Source organism: Perca flavescens, chromosome 5 (genome assembly GCF_004354835.1).
Source record: "Perca flavescens isolate YP-PL-M2 chromosome 5, PFLA_1.0, whole genome shotgun sequence".
NCBI classification, from domain to species: domain Eukaryota; kingdom Metazoa; phylum Chordata; class Actinopteri; order Perciformes; family Percidae; genus Perca; species Perca flavescens.
Genome location: NC_041335.1, coordinates 31,488,918 through 31,508,321, shown reverse-complemented (window position 1 = coordinate 31,508,321; position 19,404 = coordinate 31,488,918). Strand labels below are relative to the sequence as shown.

The following is a 19,404-nucleotide window of genomic DNA, read 5'->3' as shown; positions in this document are numbered from 1 at the left end:
CATGTCTACTCTATAGTATGTTGGCCTGTTGTTGCAACACATTGTTTGTGAGGACAATGAAAATACTCCAAACAAAGCACAATTCCTCCAGCCAATGTGAACTGATGCAGTCGGAGAAAAACAGTGAAGCTGCACCGTGGGCCAAACTAAGGAGGTTTTAATAGATTTTCTAAAACACCAATTGCGAAAAGCAGGATAGCATTTTCTGATTCTGAGTGCCCTGTAATTTGAAGTGTGTGGGTTCAAGCCACTTATTTTGTGGTGAAGGCTTTACTGGCGAGTTCTCCAAAAAGACAGAGGCCAACGCAGCCGAGGGTTGATCTAGCTGCCTTGCCTTCCTTACTGATTGACCGAGCCGCTTCCCCTTTGGTATCTGGCCACAGTTGTTCTGCCCTCATGGCTAACCTCACTGGGCGTAGCTGTCCACCATTGGGTGTTTAGAAAGCCCAATAGGAGGACACCTGCTTCTGGATTTATTTATTCCGTCTCTTGCACAAACACCCATGCAGTCTGTTTATGGATGCAGATGGAGTTCACTTGGGGTAAACAAATGCACAAATCTGCCTTTTTGCTAAACTCACATCTAACCAACAACCAAACGTCCCCATATTCTAGCATTCTTGTTTGCCATGCATTACCCCAAATTTAGCAATTTAGCCAAACATACTGTATTACCTAATCTAGGCTTTATGTCACGTATCCTCCAAGCACTATTTTGGCATTCTGTCATATTCATACTTCAACTTCCCAGAATTTCACAAATTCTTGTGGTCTTCAAGGATATAAAATAACAAATGAACAAAAAAAAAAACTCTTACATTGTACATGCACTAACACGCCCTTCATTTTGTGCAAAACCACACACATTTATACAGTTACAACCCAGTTCTCAAGGAAGAAGGGAAAAACATAATGCCGGTGGAAATTTTGACACTACATTCATTTATTGTAGTTGATCATTGACAAAGTTAAATAGAATAAGTTTAAATATTTGATAAGGAATGACCATGAGCTTACAAAAGAAAAATCATTAAAGCTTAAGTGCGTAACTTTTTGATATTAATAAACATTAAAGCCACATTCAAGCCATTGCCAAATGAGTTGCTGCAAAGCTAATTAAGACTATCAGCTCCACAAAACTCTCATATGGCTATGTTCAGAAACTGGTGTCATCCGGCGACTTTTGCGAGCAGAAACTCGATTGAACATAATTACCTCTTCTGAAGAGTCCATGTTTTTTTAATCCTCCGTGTCCTCCTTGTCTACTAGCAACTGCATAGAGGAGGGGGAAGGGGCGTGTGCGCATTTAAGGAAGGCTTGTGTCAGTGGTGTTATCATTACTTAAGGCCTTTTTATGCTTCTGCGTAGAATCGACGGCGTACCCCCGCAGACCCCTCTGCGTCTACGCTATAGCCTGACGTGCACCTCTCGAAAAATGTAACTACACGTCGCAGCAACGCTCGTTGCTCGGCCGTGGCTTGGTAGCGTTGCATTTCCCCTGACTCATTTCCTGGTTCTCCTTCTCCATAAACAACATGAAATCAAGTAGAGAGAGTTAACCTTTCCTGCTAAAGATTTCCCACCTTGGTCAGAAAACACAGCGGAGACACTTTTTTTCTCTCACTAGGACTCTAGAGTCGGTACTCGCTCCGAAGCTAATCGCCGTCACTCTCTCACTTCTCCCTCGCTCTACACACACACACACACATGCCGGGTCAAGGCACACACCAGTGCACAAGTATAAACATCAGGCCACTTACATAGGCTACGGCGAGAGCTCTGCATGGAGCCTGCGCAGAACCATAAAACGGCCTTTAGAATTCCTCATGGGGGCGACAGAAACTACGCACTATAGCTTTATTCAAAAAAGAGTGCAATAATGCAATAGTACATTGCATAGGAAAAAAAAGGTTTTCTTTGCACCGTTTTGTGTGGCCTCGCCAGCCTTTGTGCAGAGCTTTAAGAGAATACAGATATAAAATTAAACCACCATGTAGGGCAAGAAGTCCTTTTGAACAGTTGACTTGTACATTTTTGTATCTGGTGCCAAGACATCTGTCTAGTGACACACCCTGTAATTATAAACGAAAGGAAAAGAAATGTCTTTTGATTATTTCCATCCTTATTGCATGCACACAATAAGGCCTGTTGTGGCACTTAAACCAAAAGCTTTAGAAATTGTCTTTTCTTCGACACGATGGTGAGGTATCTCCGTAACATGATGGCACAGTGGGATCATAGACGGTGACAGAAATGACAAGGTTTAAAATACTGTGTTTGCATTGTAAACACTCAAATATTTAAAGTCATTGTGACCACTGAATCTGTTGGGCAAAGCTGAAATGTGTTCATCTCTCTCCAGGATGGAAACAATCAGAGCCCTAGTCTTTATTTATTTTCGTAGATATAGACTTATTTTAAAATTAAACTTGAATGTAGACTTTTTAGTGGATGGAAAAGCACCAGCGTTTGCCAGGAGAGAGTGTGGAGGTCTGGGAAGGGTGGCTGCAGTCTATCAGCAGCCCATGTGGAGGGTTGTGATGAGAGGGTATGTTAAAGGTTGCTTAAACAGATTATGGTGACTCACAGCACTGTGCAAACAACTCACAACCCTGCTCTTGTATCAAAAAGGCACACTCCAACACATTTTACAAAGAGACCGTGTGTAAAATAGCTGGATGTATTGTGGCCCTTTTCAACATTTGTGCATTAATCAGCAATGTAAAAAAAAGCTTTTTGGAAGTGCTGGTTGTATTAGTGCTGTTGCTCTTGGAAATAGACCGATATATCTACTGGGCCATACAGAATCAAAGATATGTTTTGGGTAATGTAGAAAGCGTGTCTTCATTACATAGTTTGTCCACCAGAGATAATGGACAAGTTGAATTTTCAGTTTGTATGTAAAACAATATTGGTATATTTTATTATTATTATATTATTGTTTATTATTTTTAACACTTGCATATTGATATTGACCTCCAAACTCCATTATCAGTAGGGCTATAATTACTATGCTGCTTTGTTTTGGATACGCAAAAGAGCTGTTCACTAAGCCCAGGTAAATGTGACGGTACAAAGCTTACAGCAGGGCAACTAGACTGTTCAGAGGGACACATTTTAAGAAGGCTAATACTCAGTCCCTCCAGAAAAACGTGATTATGCGATCGCATAATTCAATGCATAATCAGCCGAAGTCCGCATATTTATGCGGGGGCTGCATTTTTTCAAATGCGTTGCACTTTCGCCGCATAAATTGCTTATTTCCGCACAAAATATGCATGCTTGCATGATTTCATAATCCCCGCAGTTTTTGCAAGTTCCCGCAATTTCATCGCATAAAATTGCATAAATATCCCGCATATTCCATCGCATTTTTTTAGAAAATGTGCCGCATAATGCATTTGAGCATTAAATATTTGAATATTATTTGAATATGAAATTCTTTTTTTTCATTTGAATGGTATTATAGAGGAATATTGACAGCTCTAGTGGAAAGTAGTAATGAAACAATAAAATAGTTATATCGTTTTTTTTCACTGAAGTATTGTAAATGCATCATGATTATCCCAGGAAGTGTAGCCACTGATGTTTTTACAGTAGCTAATGGGGATCTGAACAAACAAACAAACACTCACACACACACACTCCACAAGGTATATTCAGAAAGAGGACAAGAGTAAAGCCTGCCACCTAAAAACATTCCTGCAGTACAGGCCATGTTTTCCTTACCCCAACAAATTTACACAGTTGTTAGTGATGGCCCGGGATTCCTCCTAAAGCACAGACCACCAATAATAAACAGTATGGCAGCTGACACCGCAAGACACCTGCACAGCTCCCTGACACTGCAGGATTGTTCCCAGGGACTGGGGGGGTGGGGGGTGGGCAGAGGTGGGCTTGAGGGTGGGGGAGGGAGCCATGGTGGCCAGCAGACAAGTTGGTGGTGTCAATGTTAAAACAAAAGACCCCAGAGTTCTCGCGTGTTTAGTATTGTCTAACCTTGACCAGCTGTACAGCTTAAAGTATTCTAAAATTTGAATTAGTAACTTTTGCATTAAATAATACAAATACATATTCTAAAATTTGAATTAGTAACTATTGCATTAAAGAATACAAGTACAAATCTGACCAGACCATTTGATCCCAGCTTTTGATGCTTGACTTTTACTTGGTGCTAAGGACACTTTTCACTTGTTACCAAAAACAGTTTTGAGGTTCAATTCCCTGCTCTGGTGGAAGTTAGCTCTAGTTAGCTCTCTTTAGCCATTTCAAATTCTTTCCGTGTCATACAAACAGACACCTACAGTCACACACACATTCAGACATACCCTCCTCATGCCACAGGATGTCAGGTGGTCCAGCCATTGTGTCCCCACCTGTAGGACATTGTCAAAGCACAAAGGAGGGGCACAGTACGCGTCAGCCTGCTGTCAGCTTCTGTTTGACTTGAATTTGTAAATCCCTTTCTTTCAGCCGTGGGGCTTTGAAAGATTAGCTAAAGGTTCGTGGCGTAATTCACATCTGTGTGGGTTTTTACTTATTGTCAAGAGGCTGGGTATCCCTCCACAGTTTTCACAGGCCTCAATAATTACGGTTGTAAACACTGTGCAAGTTTCACTGTTTGTTTCTGAGCACACAAACATGTTCACAGTGGATGTTTTGAGGGGTGGGGTACCCACAAGGATTTGAGATGCTTTGTTGCGTTTATTAACTGCATGGATCATTGATTTAAAGGAAATCCCTGGTCTACTGTTCTTTACCGGTTTATGTAACCTTCGTCTTACGGTCACTGGTGTTTTCCTTAAAAATGGAGAGGAGCAAACTGAATATTGAGTATCACAAAGAGCCAGATTCTCTACCTGGGCCCTGTGCAGCGTTCAGCTTCTCAGGCACCAACCAGACTGATGTTTGCCATAAAGCGGGGCCTCTCACTCGCTGCCCTGTGAGGTCACAGCACCTGTTCTTGGTAATTGCTGGCAGGTGACGTAAGGCCTCCACTTGTTTTCCATGGTGTAAGGTGGAGGTCCCCAGGCTCCCTCCAACATCGGAGCTGGAGAGTCATGTTGGTTGTTTGCAGCAAATAAGCGAGTCTGACTCTCTCCCCCAGTTCCCTGAGAGTTAAAAGGAATTTTGGTTTACCTGTCAAAAGCAAGTTAGTAAAACAAAACCTAATCTTGTGTTTTTATTTAGGTTAAAGGTACAAGGTTTTATCACCCTGCGGTTAAGCTCCTATGTGTTTTCTGACGAACACAGCTCTAAATATTCTTCCAGAAACAAAAGAAAAATTGAGCAAAAATGAGTTTTTTCATTTGGTTATCATTTAAGATAACATTTTATTAGGGTTGGGCAATAGGATGATAACGTGTCACTATACTGTACTGTTTTTTGGAAACGTTAGATTCTGCATCAGTGTGTTGAAGTGATTATTCCGGCATTCAATTTGTTGGATTAGCCAAAAACTAACATGCTTGTCTGTTACATAAAAAAACCTTTGCAATTGAATTTCAAGATTCAAGATCATTTACTGATCAGAATTAGGAAATACCCCATCAGACTTTAAAGATTATCCTTAACATGTTACATACACTGCAGGTGATCTTTACAGTTTGTCTTTCACAAAGATTTCTTATAAATATGAGCAGATTTTAGATTTTTTGACTTGTCTGTGTTCTAACTTGTATTTTTGTGGTTCATAGCAGCTACATATTGCTGCAAGAATAATCATATTATTCAGCAAATGCGGGCAGCAGAGACCCTAGAAGTCTAGATGCTGCACTTTGTGTAGAGAAGCATGAAAACAGCTAGCAGGAGCCTGCTCTATATAAAGCCATTGAAGCCATCATTGTTTTATCTTTATTTAATTGGCTTACATTTGGAATAGAACCAGTTCTAAAACCTGAAAACAGCCCAGGACCACAGACTGCATCAAAGTAAGATGTTGTTGTTGTACAGACTCTTTTAGCAAACTGACCTTATTAATTTACGTGTTCTCTATAGATGAATTTTGCTATATTTATTTTTAGCGCCACTACCCAAATGTTACTTGCCTCCTTTGCCTTTGCTGGGTCCACCTGATGATGTCTTTTCAAGGCTGGCTGCCGGAGGACAGAAGCCAGTTGGTAGGGTATCTGGCCCAGGCTTCCAGCCAGCTGTGAACCTGATAGCATCTGTTTTAAATGTTTGAGAGACAGAGAGAAAGGAACCCTCTTTTCTTCTGAGCTCTGGAGCGCTAGTTATCTCACGCCTTTTTAGTAAAGGGATCCACAGATGGCCCGTGCCTTGACAGTTAGGCCTATACATATGTGATATCGCTAGCTGAGGTATTCAGCTTGGATCCTCTTACTGTGTTACTGTAGGCCCACAAGTGAGACTCATTCATGCTCAGAGTAAACAAGACAAGTCAGAGACAAAAAAAAAAAAAAAAAAGAGTCCTCCTTTTTTCAAGAAAGAAAGAAAAGCTTCTTTTTATCTTTGTGAAGGCAGACAAAACAACCTCTTGACACCTGAGTGTGTCCTCTGTTTGGAGTTCTTCCCATCCATTGTCATCATGTGTTATCTAAACCATCAAATCAACATGAAAAGATCATTTCATGTTCTGATGTCCCCTGAGGGAGGATTTGGACTACTTGCCTTCCATTTGCTTTGTCTGAAACCGGTGACAAAAACCATTTGTCATCCTTTTTTTTTTTTTATCCCAGGTTATGTCTGGGATGGGCTCCCTTCAAAGACCTGGTCTCTGATGAGCAGGCGGGAAACTGTCTTTAGATTTATGTGTTTTGTTTGCATTTGAGAATCAAAGCCTTTTTTTCTTCTTACTCATAGAGTTCTGATCAAAAGCAGTATTTGGAATATAGAGAGCTAACCGATGTTGCTCTGACATCCAGTAGTTATTTTTTTTTTTTAGGTCTTAACCCCTAAGCCACAGGTGCTCCCAGTAGCTCTTTTCAAACAATCTTTTCTTTTATTCTGAGCATTTTTGCCAATAAAATTTACAATTTTTTTGTAGCATTTAACAAGCTATTACCGTGGGTCTTGGGTCCGTGTGACAATAGTCTAATACCCAAGCTGAGTCGCTCTCAGGTCTAATAATATCGTACATCATAATCATTGCAGTGTAAACTGTCAAGTGTAATTTGTGGAGCATCATGCTGCTGACAGTGATGGTGTTCAAATTCAAATAAGGTTTATTGGAATGACAGATCAGAAACCTATATTTCCAAAGCAGTACAGAAAAGTATTAATATTGACAGATGATTAGCAATAAAAAATTGTGTGTGAAATGTGTAAATATCGACAATCGTATCAAATACAATTTCATAAATACCTTAAATAACTAACTATCCTCAGGTTTACTTCAGACCAAGCGGACTGTCTGCTGATCGTTTTCGGAACATTTTTTTTTTTAAATAAAAACATTTATTTATGCATCTATGGTTTTGGATTCGGGTCCATTTCAGGGCTGGTCTGAAGATATTAAAGGTCCAATGACATGGTGCTCTTTGGATGCTTTTATATAGGCCTTAGTGGTCCCCTAATACTGTATCTGAAGTCTCTTTCTCGAAATTCAGCCTTGGTGCAGAATTACAGCCACTAGAGCCAGTCCCACAATGAGCTTTCCTTAGTATGTGCCATTTCTGTGTCTGTGGCTATTGAGGAGGAGAGGGGGGGCAAGGTGGAGGGTGGGGTGTGGCCTTGACCAACTGCCACTTTGCTCGTTTGAAAGCCATGATGCCGCTCTCTCATGGGTGGGCCAAATTCTCTGGGTGGGCAAAGCAGAGAAAGGGGAGGTAACCTTGCCCCCTATGACCTCATAAGGAGAAGATTCCAGATTGGCCCATCTGAGCTTTCATTTTCTCAAAGGCAGAGCAGGATACCCAGGGCTCGGTTTACACCTATCACCATTTCTAGCCACAGGGGGACCATAGGCAGGCTGGGAGAACTCATATTAATGTTAAAAAACCTTATAAAGTGACATTTTCATGCCATGGGACCTTTAACATCAAAGCACTGTTTTTTCATTGTGTGGTTTTGTTATTCAAAGGGAAAATGACTCTGCTATTGTTACAGCCTGAACCATGGGGATTGATTAGTCTAAAAACATTTCAGACTGACTCTAGTCAAAACAAGTCAATTTTATTGACATGGGCCACACCTTTAATCACCTTTTTAAGGACATTTTTTACTTGATTTTCCCACCTTATTTTTTATCCAAAAAGTTCCTTAACTATTCACACAACTTACAGTATTAAGTTTTGACTTAGGACTCCACATTTCTTGTCATTTTAAGCAACATTCTCGCCCGGACTGTAGGTGTACTGGAACGGAACTGAGACTCTAGTTACTGTAAGTCGAAGGATTCAGCTTGAGTCCCACGCACTTATCTGAGCAGGATATTCTGTAGACAGCCCACCTCGGTGAGCTTGGGCCATCGCAAGACGACATTAGTTGGAGTCGTTTCTGATTTAAACCGTATAACATGAGTCTTTGTATTTCAAAGTGGGAGGATTTGTAACAGATCCCCCGTATCAGTCCACTTTTAACAAGTGACATTGGCCTTCCTGGCTTTTACTCAGGAGGGGCTTGATGGCCATGATTATTTACACAGAGGGTTTTCTTCTTTTTCTCTTTTTACAGTCGGTCATTTTCATAAGGGATCATAATACTCTTGGACAGGAAGTATCTGGCTATATAGACTACGCCCACAGACTCAAGACCCAAGATTTTGAACCATATTTCAGCGGAAAGAAGAGGCTCATGCCAGGGCGCTCGGATTTATGGTAAGTCGCCTTCCATTGCAACATGTCCACGTTGGTTTGGGAGATCTTGACTTGAGTGGGATTTGACAAGATTTGAAGAGTAAGGAAATCTTATTATCCAGGATTAAAGACTCAGGTTGATGTGAGAGACCAAGGCTTGGAAGGAGCTATGCAAAGGGCCAGTATATTTAATATGTACAGCATCAGCCCTCGTGGCCTCAGCATGAATGGGGAATGAATATACACTTCCAAAGTAAAGCTGAGTAGAGCTGCCAAAGTGCTGAACCTGTCTGGACAAGACAGACATGAATTAGAGTCAGTAAATTTGTAATCACAGATTGCCTGTGTGTAATAGATTTTATGGCCATTGGGATTAGATACATTGAGAGATAAATAGATCAGCTAATTCAGGTGTCTTCAAAGTTTTTTAAGCCAAGGACCCCTTAACTGAAAGAGAGACGGATCAGGGACCCCTTACTACATTTATTGTATAAAATGAAGTTGCATATTAATCTGGTCCTACAATAACTTTTAGGGCAGCCTAAAGCATTTACAGATACCTTTTTTGCATAGAATACTAAGATATTCAAATAGCCTATAATTGTTTTAATTGTGTTTTATAAATCATGTTTTAATGTTAACCCTAAAATGTGAAACAAATGTGAAACAGTCTGTATCTGTGGATGGCAACATTAGTGGCTACATTACCTATTGGTCAGTAATCCTACCATCAGTGGGGATTTATATTTTCTAATAATATGTTGGAATCATGTTAAGACTTACATTTTTTTAAAACATTTCAAAAATTAACAATAATTTGGATGCCCCCCTGGAGTGACTCTGAGGACCCCCTGTTGAAGATCCCTGAGCTAATTGATTGATTTGATTAAGAGGTCCTATTCAAACAAACTATCATGTGCCATGCTTGCAATTTCACATTAGTGATTACTTAACTAAGTTGTGCCCAAGCTCTTCTTGCTGATTTGGGGTAATGTTCTATGTCATTTTAAATTCAATATCTTTGGGTTTTTTGGTTGGTGGTATAACAAAACGAGCACTTTTAAATGTGACCTAAGTCTTGAGGAAATTTTGCTGGGAATGTACGTAGATTAATCGATAATCAAAATAATTGTTAGCTGCAGCAGCACTAGTCAGTCAGGAGGTTCCATGTTAGAATGACAGTTGTTGGGTGGTTTGCCTGAAATGCCAGTGTTAATCAATTCTGATGAAGCAATTTATACCTAATTACAACAAGTCCATTGGTATTGTAAAATATGATTGATTAGAGCAGCTTAAAGCCACCAGAATAAGAGAATTTACAGTGTCTAAAAAGACACTTGTACTGTTAAGCTGATCCTACACATGGCTGCTTTAAGTTTAAAACCCAAGTTTTCAGGTTTCTTTTAACCTGGCGTATAATATACTGTATGTTGAGCAACTACATGCATCAGTGCCAGTCGCACAATTCTAGGCCAAGCCACAGGCAAACTGCTGACCTTACAGGTGTAAGCTAAAATCTAGTCTGTGTCCCTCAGTGGGGCAGGTAACATCTTTGTAATTCGTTGTCTATCAGGAGAGCTGTGTACATATAGAGCTGTCAGCAAATTACCGGAGCCAAAACCATTCCCACATTCCACATGCTCGTGCATAGTAACATATTACCAACATTTCAGATAGGTGCGAAAAATCCCATGAGGACAAACACGACTAGACAAGGGGGTAATGAGAGTATTACATGGTTATTTTCAGAGTTCAGCCAAATGGCATGCACCCTGTATAACCTCATTGACACTGGGCAGAACATTTTCTCTAATGACCTAATGTGGACAGATTATAAAGGTAAAATAGGCCTTTGTCCATGATCTGGATCTTTTCTTAGTTTTGACCATCATTCTTGTTGTGTAGGACTTGAACTTTGGTTCACAGTTAAACCAAAAGGTACAGTAGTTTACTAGAAGCTCTGACAGCCATGTGAGTATTTCAGTAGCGAGTTTGCACAATCATTTTTAACTTTCAGGATAAAATTAGAAAAGTAAGACTGAGGTAGTCAAAAAATTTTCTTGAGATTTGACCAAAACACACTCGTTGGTACTAGTTAGTCCGAATTTTAAATATCACAAAACCAAGCATACTGTGATTCAACAACAGTATTTTCATTGTTACAAGATGTGCATTGCATAGCTGCCCTAAAAACATCCATACTGTATTTTACTATTAATTGCAATCCTTTTAAGGATATAACAGTGTTCTTTACATTCATAAGCACAATTTGCATGTCAATAATTAAATAATATCACAGAGAAATGTCTTTTTCTACAGCAGTTGAAGGACAACAAGGATGACAGTGTGTGTTTTATTTTTGGAAGTGGTTTTCCCTTTCTTTAAAACCAAAGTGTCAGACATGCGAAGCTTTGTTGTTTTATTTATCCATTTCTCACCATGTGTTCTGACACACAATCCCGCTCGTGGCCTTGAACTCGAGTGGAAGTCCTAACAAGCTGTAGGCGTGAGTCATTGGGCGAGCATGCCTGGAGGTACAACCTAGTCCCTAATGATGGTTTTATGAGGCTCCCCCCCTACACGGGTCTCCCTGCCCTCCCTCCATCCGACATCTGACTTCACACTCCCTCTCTGTGTCTCTTTTCTTTCACCAACTAAACATTAATTTACACATCTCTTTGTCTTTATTTTCAACTTCTCTTACCTCGCCTTCCATGCTTTGCTACATCTCCCCTTCTCTCCCCTCCTATGTCACCCCCCACCCTTTTTTCATCTCTGTCGGGAACAATAACACCCAGTGTGGTTGCCGCTAAGAGGGAGCAGATGCTGGAGCTGCTGCCCACTCAGTGCACTAAACCTCCCACCGCAGGACTCTGAATCCTGTCCCTCCTCCTCCTCCACAGCCACAAAGCACACAGAGCAGCGACACCAGTGCCAGCTCTGGCCTCCACCTCCCACCTCCAGCAAGGAAGGGTGGATAGGTTCACGTACACAGTCTGCAATGTCTCGAGGAGAGAAATAAAATAGCAGTAGCAGAGTATCTCCCCGGAGCAAAGGAAGAAGAAAAATGAATTGGTTGGAGGAAAATATTAATTATGTAAAATGTAAATTGCATCTCTGCTCCAGCAGTATGGTGTGGATAACGTGTATTTACTTTCCAACTTTCTGTGATTGGTGTGATGGCCCTTTGCAAAAATAATGAGACAACACATGATGAACTGGATGCTAAAGACTAAACGCATCAAGCTTTTTTCTATTGACATTATTTAATACTTTTTCCACATTTTGTAACACTAGAGGGTTATGTGCAGATGTTTCAACTTTTTAAACATCTTCCCTTCATTATTTCCTACTACAACCTTCATCTCCAACAATTATGGAAGCAAGACCACATTAAAATGCGGATTTAGTAAGCATTTTGATATGGTCTTGGTCTTTAGTTGCAAAAACAGGAACTACAGCTGGCTTTTTTGAGGTTGTTAATTTTGACTGTTGTCATTAATGGACCACTGTTTGGTCATCTGCTATATCAGAAAACTAAAACATAATGGCTCATAGAGATGTTAGTCAGTTTGAGTCTGACACAGTTGGAATCACTTTTACATTTTGAAATATTTACCTCCAGGATCTTTGCATTTGAATCTACTCTATAGGAGCAGCACGGAGCAAAAATCAGTTGAACACAGGGCTTCATTTATTTTAGCAGGCACACTGTGTGGGTGGGACATATTAATGTCATTTGTAAAGTCATATGTAAGCCTCTGACCTCCTGGGAAACCTGGTTAAAGTAAATCAAGCACAGCATTTTCCTTGTTGCATCTGTAGAAAGTTTACATCTAAGAAGCAGTTAATAACACCAAACCACATAACAATAGAAGCAATATTGGTAGTAATAATAAAACTGCAATTTCCTTGACAAACTTTTGTAAATACTGATATTAAGTGATAATACTTTATACGACTTGGCAAAAAAAAAAAAATTACAAACATATAAATGACTATACAGATAAGTAACCTCTGAGTGTGCCTCTGAGAGACAATAACTTTCAGATACACATGTGAAACTGGTCAGTTTTTGTTCCTGTAACTTCAGGGCAAGAGTGAAGCCTTTAAATACATTTAACCAAAATCTGACACTGATACTGCACATGTAGGGTAAAAAAAAAAACAATATCACTTGTTTAAAGGCTATATCTTCATTTAATTTTTGTCTCCATCACTTTTTACTCTTCCAGCGCAGGCGCACACACACACATACACACACACACACACACCCTCATCTAATTATCCCACAGATCTGCAGCTCTGTGCACCCAGCTTCCTGCCACTCCAGATGTGCCTACAGCATCTCTGATGTCTATTTAATGTTCCCCAGCAAAGTGACCATCTGTTTATGCACTCTGGCTGTTCCCCTCCTTCCTCTCTTTATCTCTCTCCCTCTTCAGTCCCTGTGTTTAGTAGACTTTTAAGGGCAACATCTGACATATATATGGTAGTTGTAATTGATTCTTTTCCTCTTTAAATTGTTACAGTGTGTTTTGCGTGAAAGTATGACTCTCATTGAGTTCACCAAATGTTTTTTTTTAATCTACCCTCTTACAGTAACTACATCATTCACATTCCTTGGTGTTCTGAAGTCAGCAATACCTTACATGTATTATTCATGGAATCGTTCTAATTCAAAGAACTTTTGAAAATGCTGGATCATATTAAACTTTCTCTACCCTGCGTGCATTTGGTGACATACTGAAAGATTGAATTTGAAGGATCTGCTCGGTCTAAACACAGCGCATGCCTTTTCCGAAGCCAAAACTATATTGCCTCCACGCTCAGCCTCTGCAATGCACCTGTGTGTCTGGCTTCATTTTCCGCTGTGAAAATATTTGCACTGCTGTCCTATTTTATTAACTTTTAATACAAAAGAGAAACTGTTCCAGCTCAGAAGGTGATTTAGCGGCACGGCCTAAAGCATTGTGTCAGAGCTTTAATGGGGGTGGTGGGATATTCTATCATAGTAGAGTCTGCCAGTTTGATAAATATTTGCTGGTAAGCCAGAACATTCTGTGTCGTGTGTTGATCTTCACACATGGCACACATACTTCATTGGCTGGATCCTCGGGGTTAAATCCAATTGGGCTGTTTGTTCTACGTGCTGATACTGTTTGGACTGAGTTGACTAACCTTCTTTAGTCAAGGTGCTATTAGCCTCTTGAGCTCCAGTCAAATGGAATATGGGATAACACCCAGTTGTGTCACCACATTATGTAATGGCTCTGGCCAGTGTGTGTTTGTGTGTGCATGTGTAGATCTGATGGAAGCCCTGATGGCAAACTGAAACATTTTAAAATATGTTATGAGCATATGGTGTAATTTGCTCAAAATAAGCAGCTGTGTATATTTTTGGATTGTTAACATAGAAATGAAAACCCTAACCTACATTGGCCCATTATAACTATCAACTTTGGTTAGTAGGGTGAGGGTCTATGTTATGTATAACTGTTGTCATTTTTTGTTTGTACCCATTTTCATAAAAAAATACCCTGTTTATTAACAGTATAAGTAACTTTCAATTGCTCAATTAGTCTATAAAAAGTCTAAAGCATAATGGAAAAATGTCCATCACAAGTTCCTAGAGGCCAAGGTGACAACTTCAGATGTCTTCTTTTGTCTGACCAGAGGTCTTCAGTTTACAGTGATTTGAAATAAACAAGTAGCAAATCATCACATTTAAGAAGCCAAAGAATGTTTGGTATTTTTGTTGGATTAAAGCAGTAAATGATTAATTGATTAGAAATTGACTAATTGTTTCAGCTTTTTGTTATATTGACAGCTTAGAAAAATGCTTCCGGTAATGTGTTCATCTCAGTCGTGTTTGGGGCAACAACATAAAAATAAGAACAACATGAACTCAAAAGCACCCAATTTTCACACCCCATTAAGACAGATGCACTTAAGTTGTGCTTTAATAAATATTAACAAATTCCCCAATTGAACCAAAAATAATGATTAAAAACAGGTGTGTGTAAGTGGCTGGTTGGATACAGTGGGTTTGTTTATGGGGTTGTCAACTGGACATGGCTCATCTGTGATATGTCCTTGAAATACACCCCATGCACCCAGAAGGCTTAACCGTAAATTCAACTCGTTACACTTTGACTCTTAACACTGAAGAGGCCTTTTGTGATTTACAGTGGAAACATTAACTTCAGAAACAGTTACTGGACTTGTATTCTTCAGCCACTACAGAGAAAAACAGCTGAACGAATACACATGCAAGGTATTTGCGCATTTATGATATATATCATCCAGCACAAAGAGTCCAGCTCCTCTGAGCCCTATAATGAGACTGTTGACATTGCCCTGGAAAATGACCGCCTGGAGATAACAATAGAGCTAAGCACGGTAACTATGGAAAGTGAAAAGGCACATTGCACATGTCAAACAGCCATGGCAAATGCATAGGGAACCAGGAACCGGTGCTGAGAGCACCGTCATTGTTTCCACCAAATCCAGGTTCTCACACTTTTACTGGTCCATGTGTCTGGGTGTGGTGCCATCCAGCTGCTGGAGCTTTCTTTGTGACCAAATGTGCACCGACCATGCTGTTAGTTGCCCTGGTGACAGTTCATATGGGACAGTGAGGGAGGTGGGTCCAATAAACACATCCAAGTAACGTATGAACAAAATTCTCGGCATTGCTTCAAAACTACTTTTTTCACACTTCCGTCAGTCTTTTTCATGTTCAGTGTTAAAATATCTCACATCTGTCCCATTTCTCTTGTAAAAGTAAGCGGTTCACCATGGAATAAAAGTGGTCGACCAAAAATATGTTAATTGTTGTATGGCATTTTGGTAAAAATAGTCAATGAAACGCTGTCAGATCTAATTTACAAAGAGAAGAAGTATGCATCTGTCTGAAAGCAATTCTAAGACAAAATCCTGAGTTTTAAGGGAAAAACCTCAATTTGTATTTCATAATTGGGGCATTGCAGCATTCTATTTTGAACCTGCTTTACTCAGCGCTGTTGGCAACTTGAAAAAGAGCTCTCGTCCTATCATACCTTATAATTTTATGCATCAGTGTATTTTCCCCACAGTTTGCACTGTTCAGAAGCATCCATTGCATGTGTGTTACTGGAGAGGAATACTACTCAGAAAGCTGGCAGGAGATGGTTGACAGATATCTGAGACGTCAGATTGTATACTGTCACATGTGCCGATATGTGTTGCATCCAATTGTAGTATCAAAATATAGTAGAGCCTACTAGAAGTGGGCAATATGAAACATAAAATCACAAACTGTTTATGAAATCATAAACAGTTAGTTTTTCTCTACCAAACTATCATCATTGTGTTGTGGTAAATTTGGAACTAAATCATTGATTTTAAGAGTTTGAGCCAAGTCTCAAGTCGAATGAAAGTCTTAAGTCAAAGTAAATCAAGACAATTAAAAGTCAAGTCTCAAGTCATTTGAAAAAAGTCCAAGTCAATTCCCAAGTTAAAGTCCATCAAGACAAGTCTTCAGTCATTTGAAACAAGTCCAGGTCAAGTCCCAAATTAAAGTCCATTGAGTCAAGTCCAAGTCAAGCCTCATTCATTCAGGCAATACCAAATCAAGTCTCAATTCAAAGTCATTTGAGTGTCCTAATTTAGTGTCAAGTTCAAAATCAATTCTCAATTGTCTTAGAGAACATATCAAGTAATTTGAGACAGTTTGAGCCTTGCGTCAGTCATTTTCAGACAAATCCAAGTCAAGTTTCAAGTTAAAATCCATTGAGACAAGTCCAAATCAAGTCCCCAGTCAAAAGTATGAAAACCATGAAAACCATATTGCCAGGATACCAGTAGTAAAGACAGTCGCTCTCGCTATTGGCTGGAATAGCTGGCCCTTTTCATAGCTATTCAAAAGCAGACCATTCTGCAGAAATATGTATTTACATTTCCCAAAATTGCATGGGGGTCTCTGGGTTTTGGAAAGGCCACATCAGTAAGTTTTTTTTATATATTGCTTGTACTATATGTTTGCTTCAGTCAGAAAATCAGAAGTCAGAAAATATCTTTATGGCTCAAATCCAAATGAGTATTTGCAAACTAGTTTTATATGCCACTCGAGACTGCCTCTGAAACAGATCCTACAGAAAACATCTTGACACCAGCCAAACAACCAAAATATGGGGAGGCCTCTAGCTCACCCAGTAAGAGCGTTCACCCCTTTTGGCTGAGTCCTGCAGCGGCGCGGGTTCGAATCCGATCGCTGCGTGTCATCCCCCATCTCTCTCCCCCTTTAATGCCTATCCACTGTCTCTATGTATCAAAGGGGAAAGCCCCAAAAAATAATCTTTAAAAAAATAAACCCGCAGAGGTCTCACAACGTAAATGTAAACATTTTGAGATGTATTTTACATAGTGTGGGTCATTAATAATAATATACATGCTGTTCATCATGTATTGGCTCCAGTAAAACATCAGCAAGGGAAATATAACCTGCAGCATGCTGGCACCTCTCCATTGTGTTATGGTCCAATATTTACAACTTGTTGCTGCAGCTTCAGCCCACTCAGCCCCCCAACATGACGTTGCTCTTCCCAGATTTACACTTAGACTCCTCCCTCAAGTCCAACTTTCTTCTTGGACCACAAACTGCTGTTTGAGGCCCGCTAGAGCAACCATCAGCACTCAAGAGTGTTACGTGGAGTTGTGTTACTATTATGTGAACAGCTAATGATGAGTACCACCGAAAATGGCCACCACTGCCTGGAGAGCACAGCTCTATAAGAATCAAGGGTTATTTTTGCCTCATTACTTGGTATAACAAAATTCAAACCGGTTACCGCAGTTGCATTATTTAGGTTTTTGTTGGCTTTTAATGGTTTGCCTTAAGAAAATTTCTTAAATGTAATTTATCAGTAGGGATACATGTTTCTAACATGTTTCAATGGTAATCATAATAATAAATCTTTGCATAACAATTTTCAAAACACGGTTTAGTGTTTCACAGAAGCAAAAACCCATTCCAGAACAATAGCATAGCAATAACAATTTGGACAATACAAAGAAAAAGTGTTTGATACATAAATATGTCTCAAATTAATCTGATGAACTCAAACAGATGGGGAACTAAAGCTCAATCTGGCCTCATTTAATTGATGTTTGCATTTTTTAACTAAGTTAAACCAAAGACTTTTGTCTTTAGTTTCCATGCCTGGCTCCTTTCAGATAAAAGGTTGTGCAGAATCCAAACTTAACATGGGAACAATGCAGTATTCAACACTACCTTAATGAGGTGTTTCAACTTCCAACCAACCTCTTATTTCACATCAGCAAGGAGAAGATATCTGCCAATTTCATGGCTAGAAAATGTCAAGCTGCAATGGATGTTTTTTTTTTTTTTTTTTTGCTCCATCAAACTATTGGAGAAGCTTTAGTTGATAAATGACTTGATAGGGATAAACACTACCTAATTGTGTAATATATCAAATGTTAATAAATCACATCCTTAAATTGATGCACAGGCTAAATGTATTACTGTAACCTGAAGGTCCAATACATTTTGTCCCTTTAACTCTGTCACAAAGTTGCACACTATTGCTCTGCTGTATCAAAAATAACAGACCCAAACCTAAAAGCAGAGCATGATCCCATTGGATGCTGTAAATTAATCGTCATTTATTTTGGATTTCATCCCTTTCTTTGGTTTCAATTGCTTATTAGCCACAGCTTTACTTTAATGCCTGGCCTGGCAAACTGCAACACAGAGCCTTCACCATCAAATTGGAAACAGACGTTTACCTTCAGCCACTCTAACAAAAGATACTTGACTCTGCAGGTTGTAGTCCTCTCTTTCCTGCAAAGCAAAGTTCTTTTATAACCTGCTGTTGAATATTGATACAATAACTATGGCTGTGTAATTCTCTATAATCCGTAAAGTTATCTTTCCTCCTTTAAACATAAGTCATGACCTCAATATGGTGCTCATGTGTTGTTTTAAAGCCTCCTGCTGTTCAGAAAAAGCAGAATGCCAAATGGTCATGTAGCACACACCACTACCACTGAGCATCAGTCTTTTCTTAAAATCTTGCAAAGTCATGCAAAACAAAAATGTGACCTGTTATTACCACGTTCTTCTTCATCTAGATCACATTCAAAACATTTCTATCTACTGTGAGCTGAAACATATTGCAGAACAAGTGTCAACCATCAGACTCAGCTGACTCGCATTTGAAATCCAAAAAGGCATTGCTTGTCTTTCGAAGCTCAACTACTTTGACTTGCATTGCTGCTTGAATCTGGCAAATAGAACCATCTTTTCATTCTGTTATGTTGCAGTGATGCAACCAGCCAATCACAGCCCAACCTAAAACTAAACTCTTGAAATTTTAGAGTGAAATTCATAGACAGAGTTGAGCATTTTGACTTTGTGTTCGACTGGTAATATCTATATGTAGGGTTATCGTCTTTTTCATCCATTCTACATTCATACTGTATAACCTATGTGAGGCCATTTAGACAGTAGAACCCAAGGTGCACTGAAGATGCTACGTGCATCGCAACAGAAGGCAAGAGGATAGACAGAATGCAATGTAAGCTGCACTACAGATTGGTTTTCCTGTGGTTCACATACATGTAGCATCTCATCTAAAGCTGACCT

General features: G+C 39.6%; 1 protein-coding gene across 1 annotated transcript in view; it reads left to right on the top strand.

Moving 5' to 3' along the window:
• cfap299 (cilia and flagella associated protein 299) overlaps nucleotides 1–19,404 on the top strand; it is a 75,706-nt gene that overhangs the window by 52,508 nt on the left and 3,794 nt on the right. Inside the window, exon 4 of the mRNA XM_028578819.1 lies at nucleotides 8,635–8,777. Coding sequence (XP_028434620.1) covers nucleotides 8,635–8,777 — 143 coding nt within the window. The remainder of the gene's footprint in view (nucleotides 1–8,634; nucleotides 8,778–19,404) is intronic.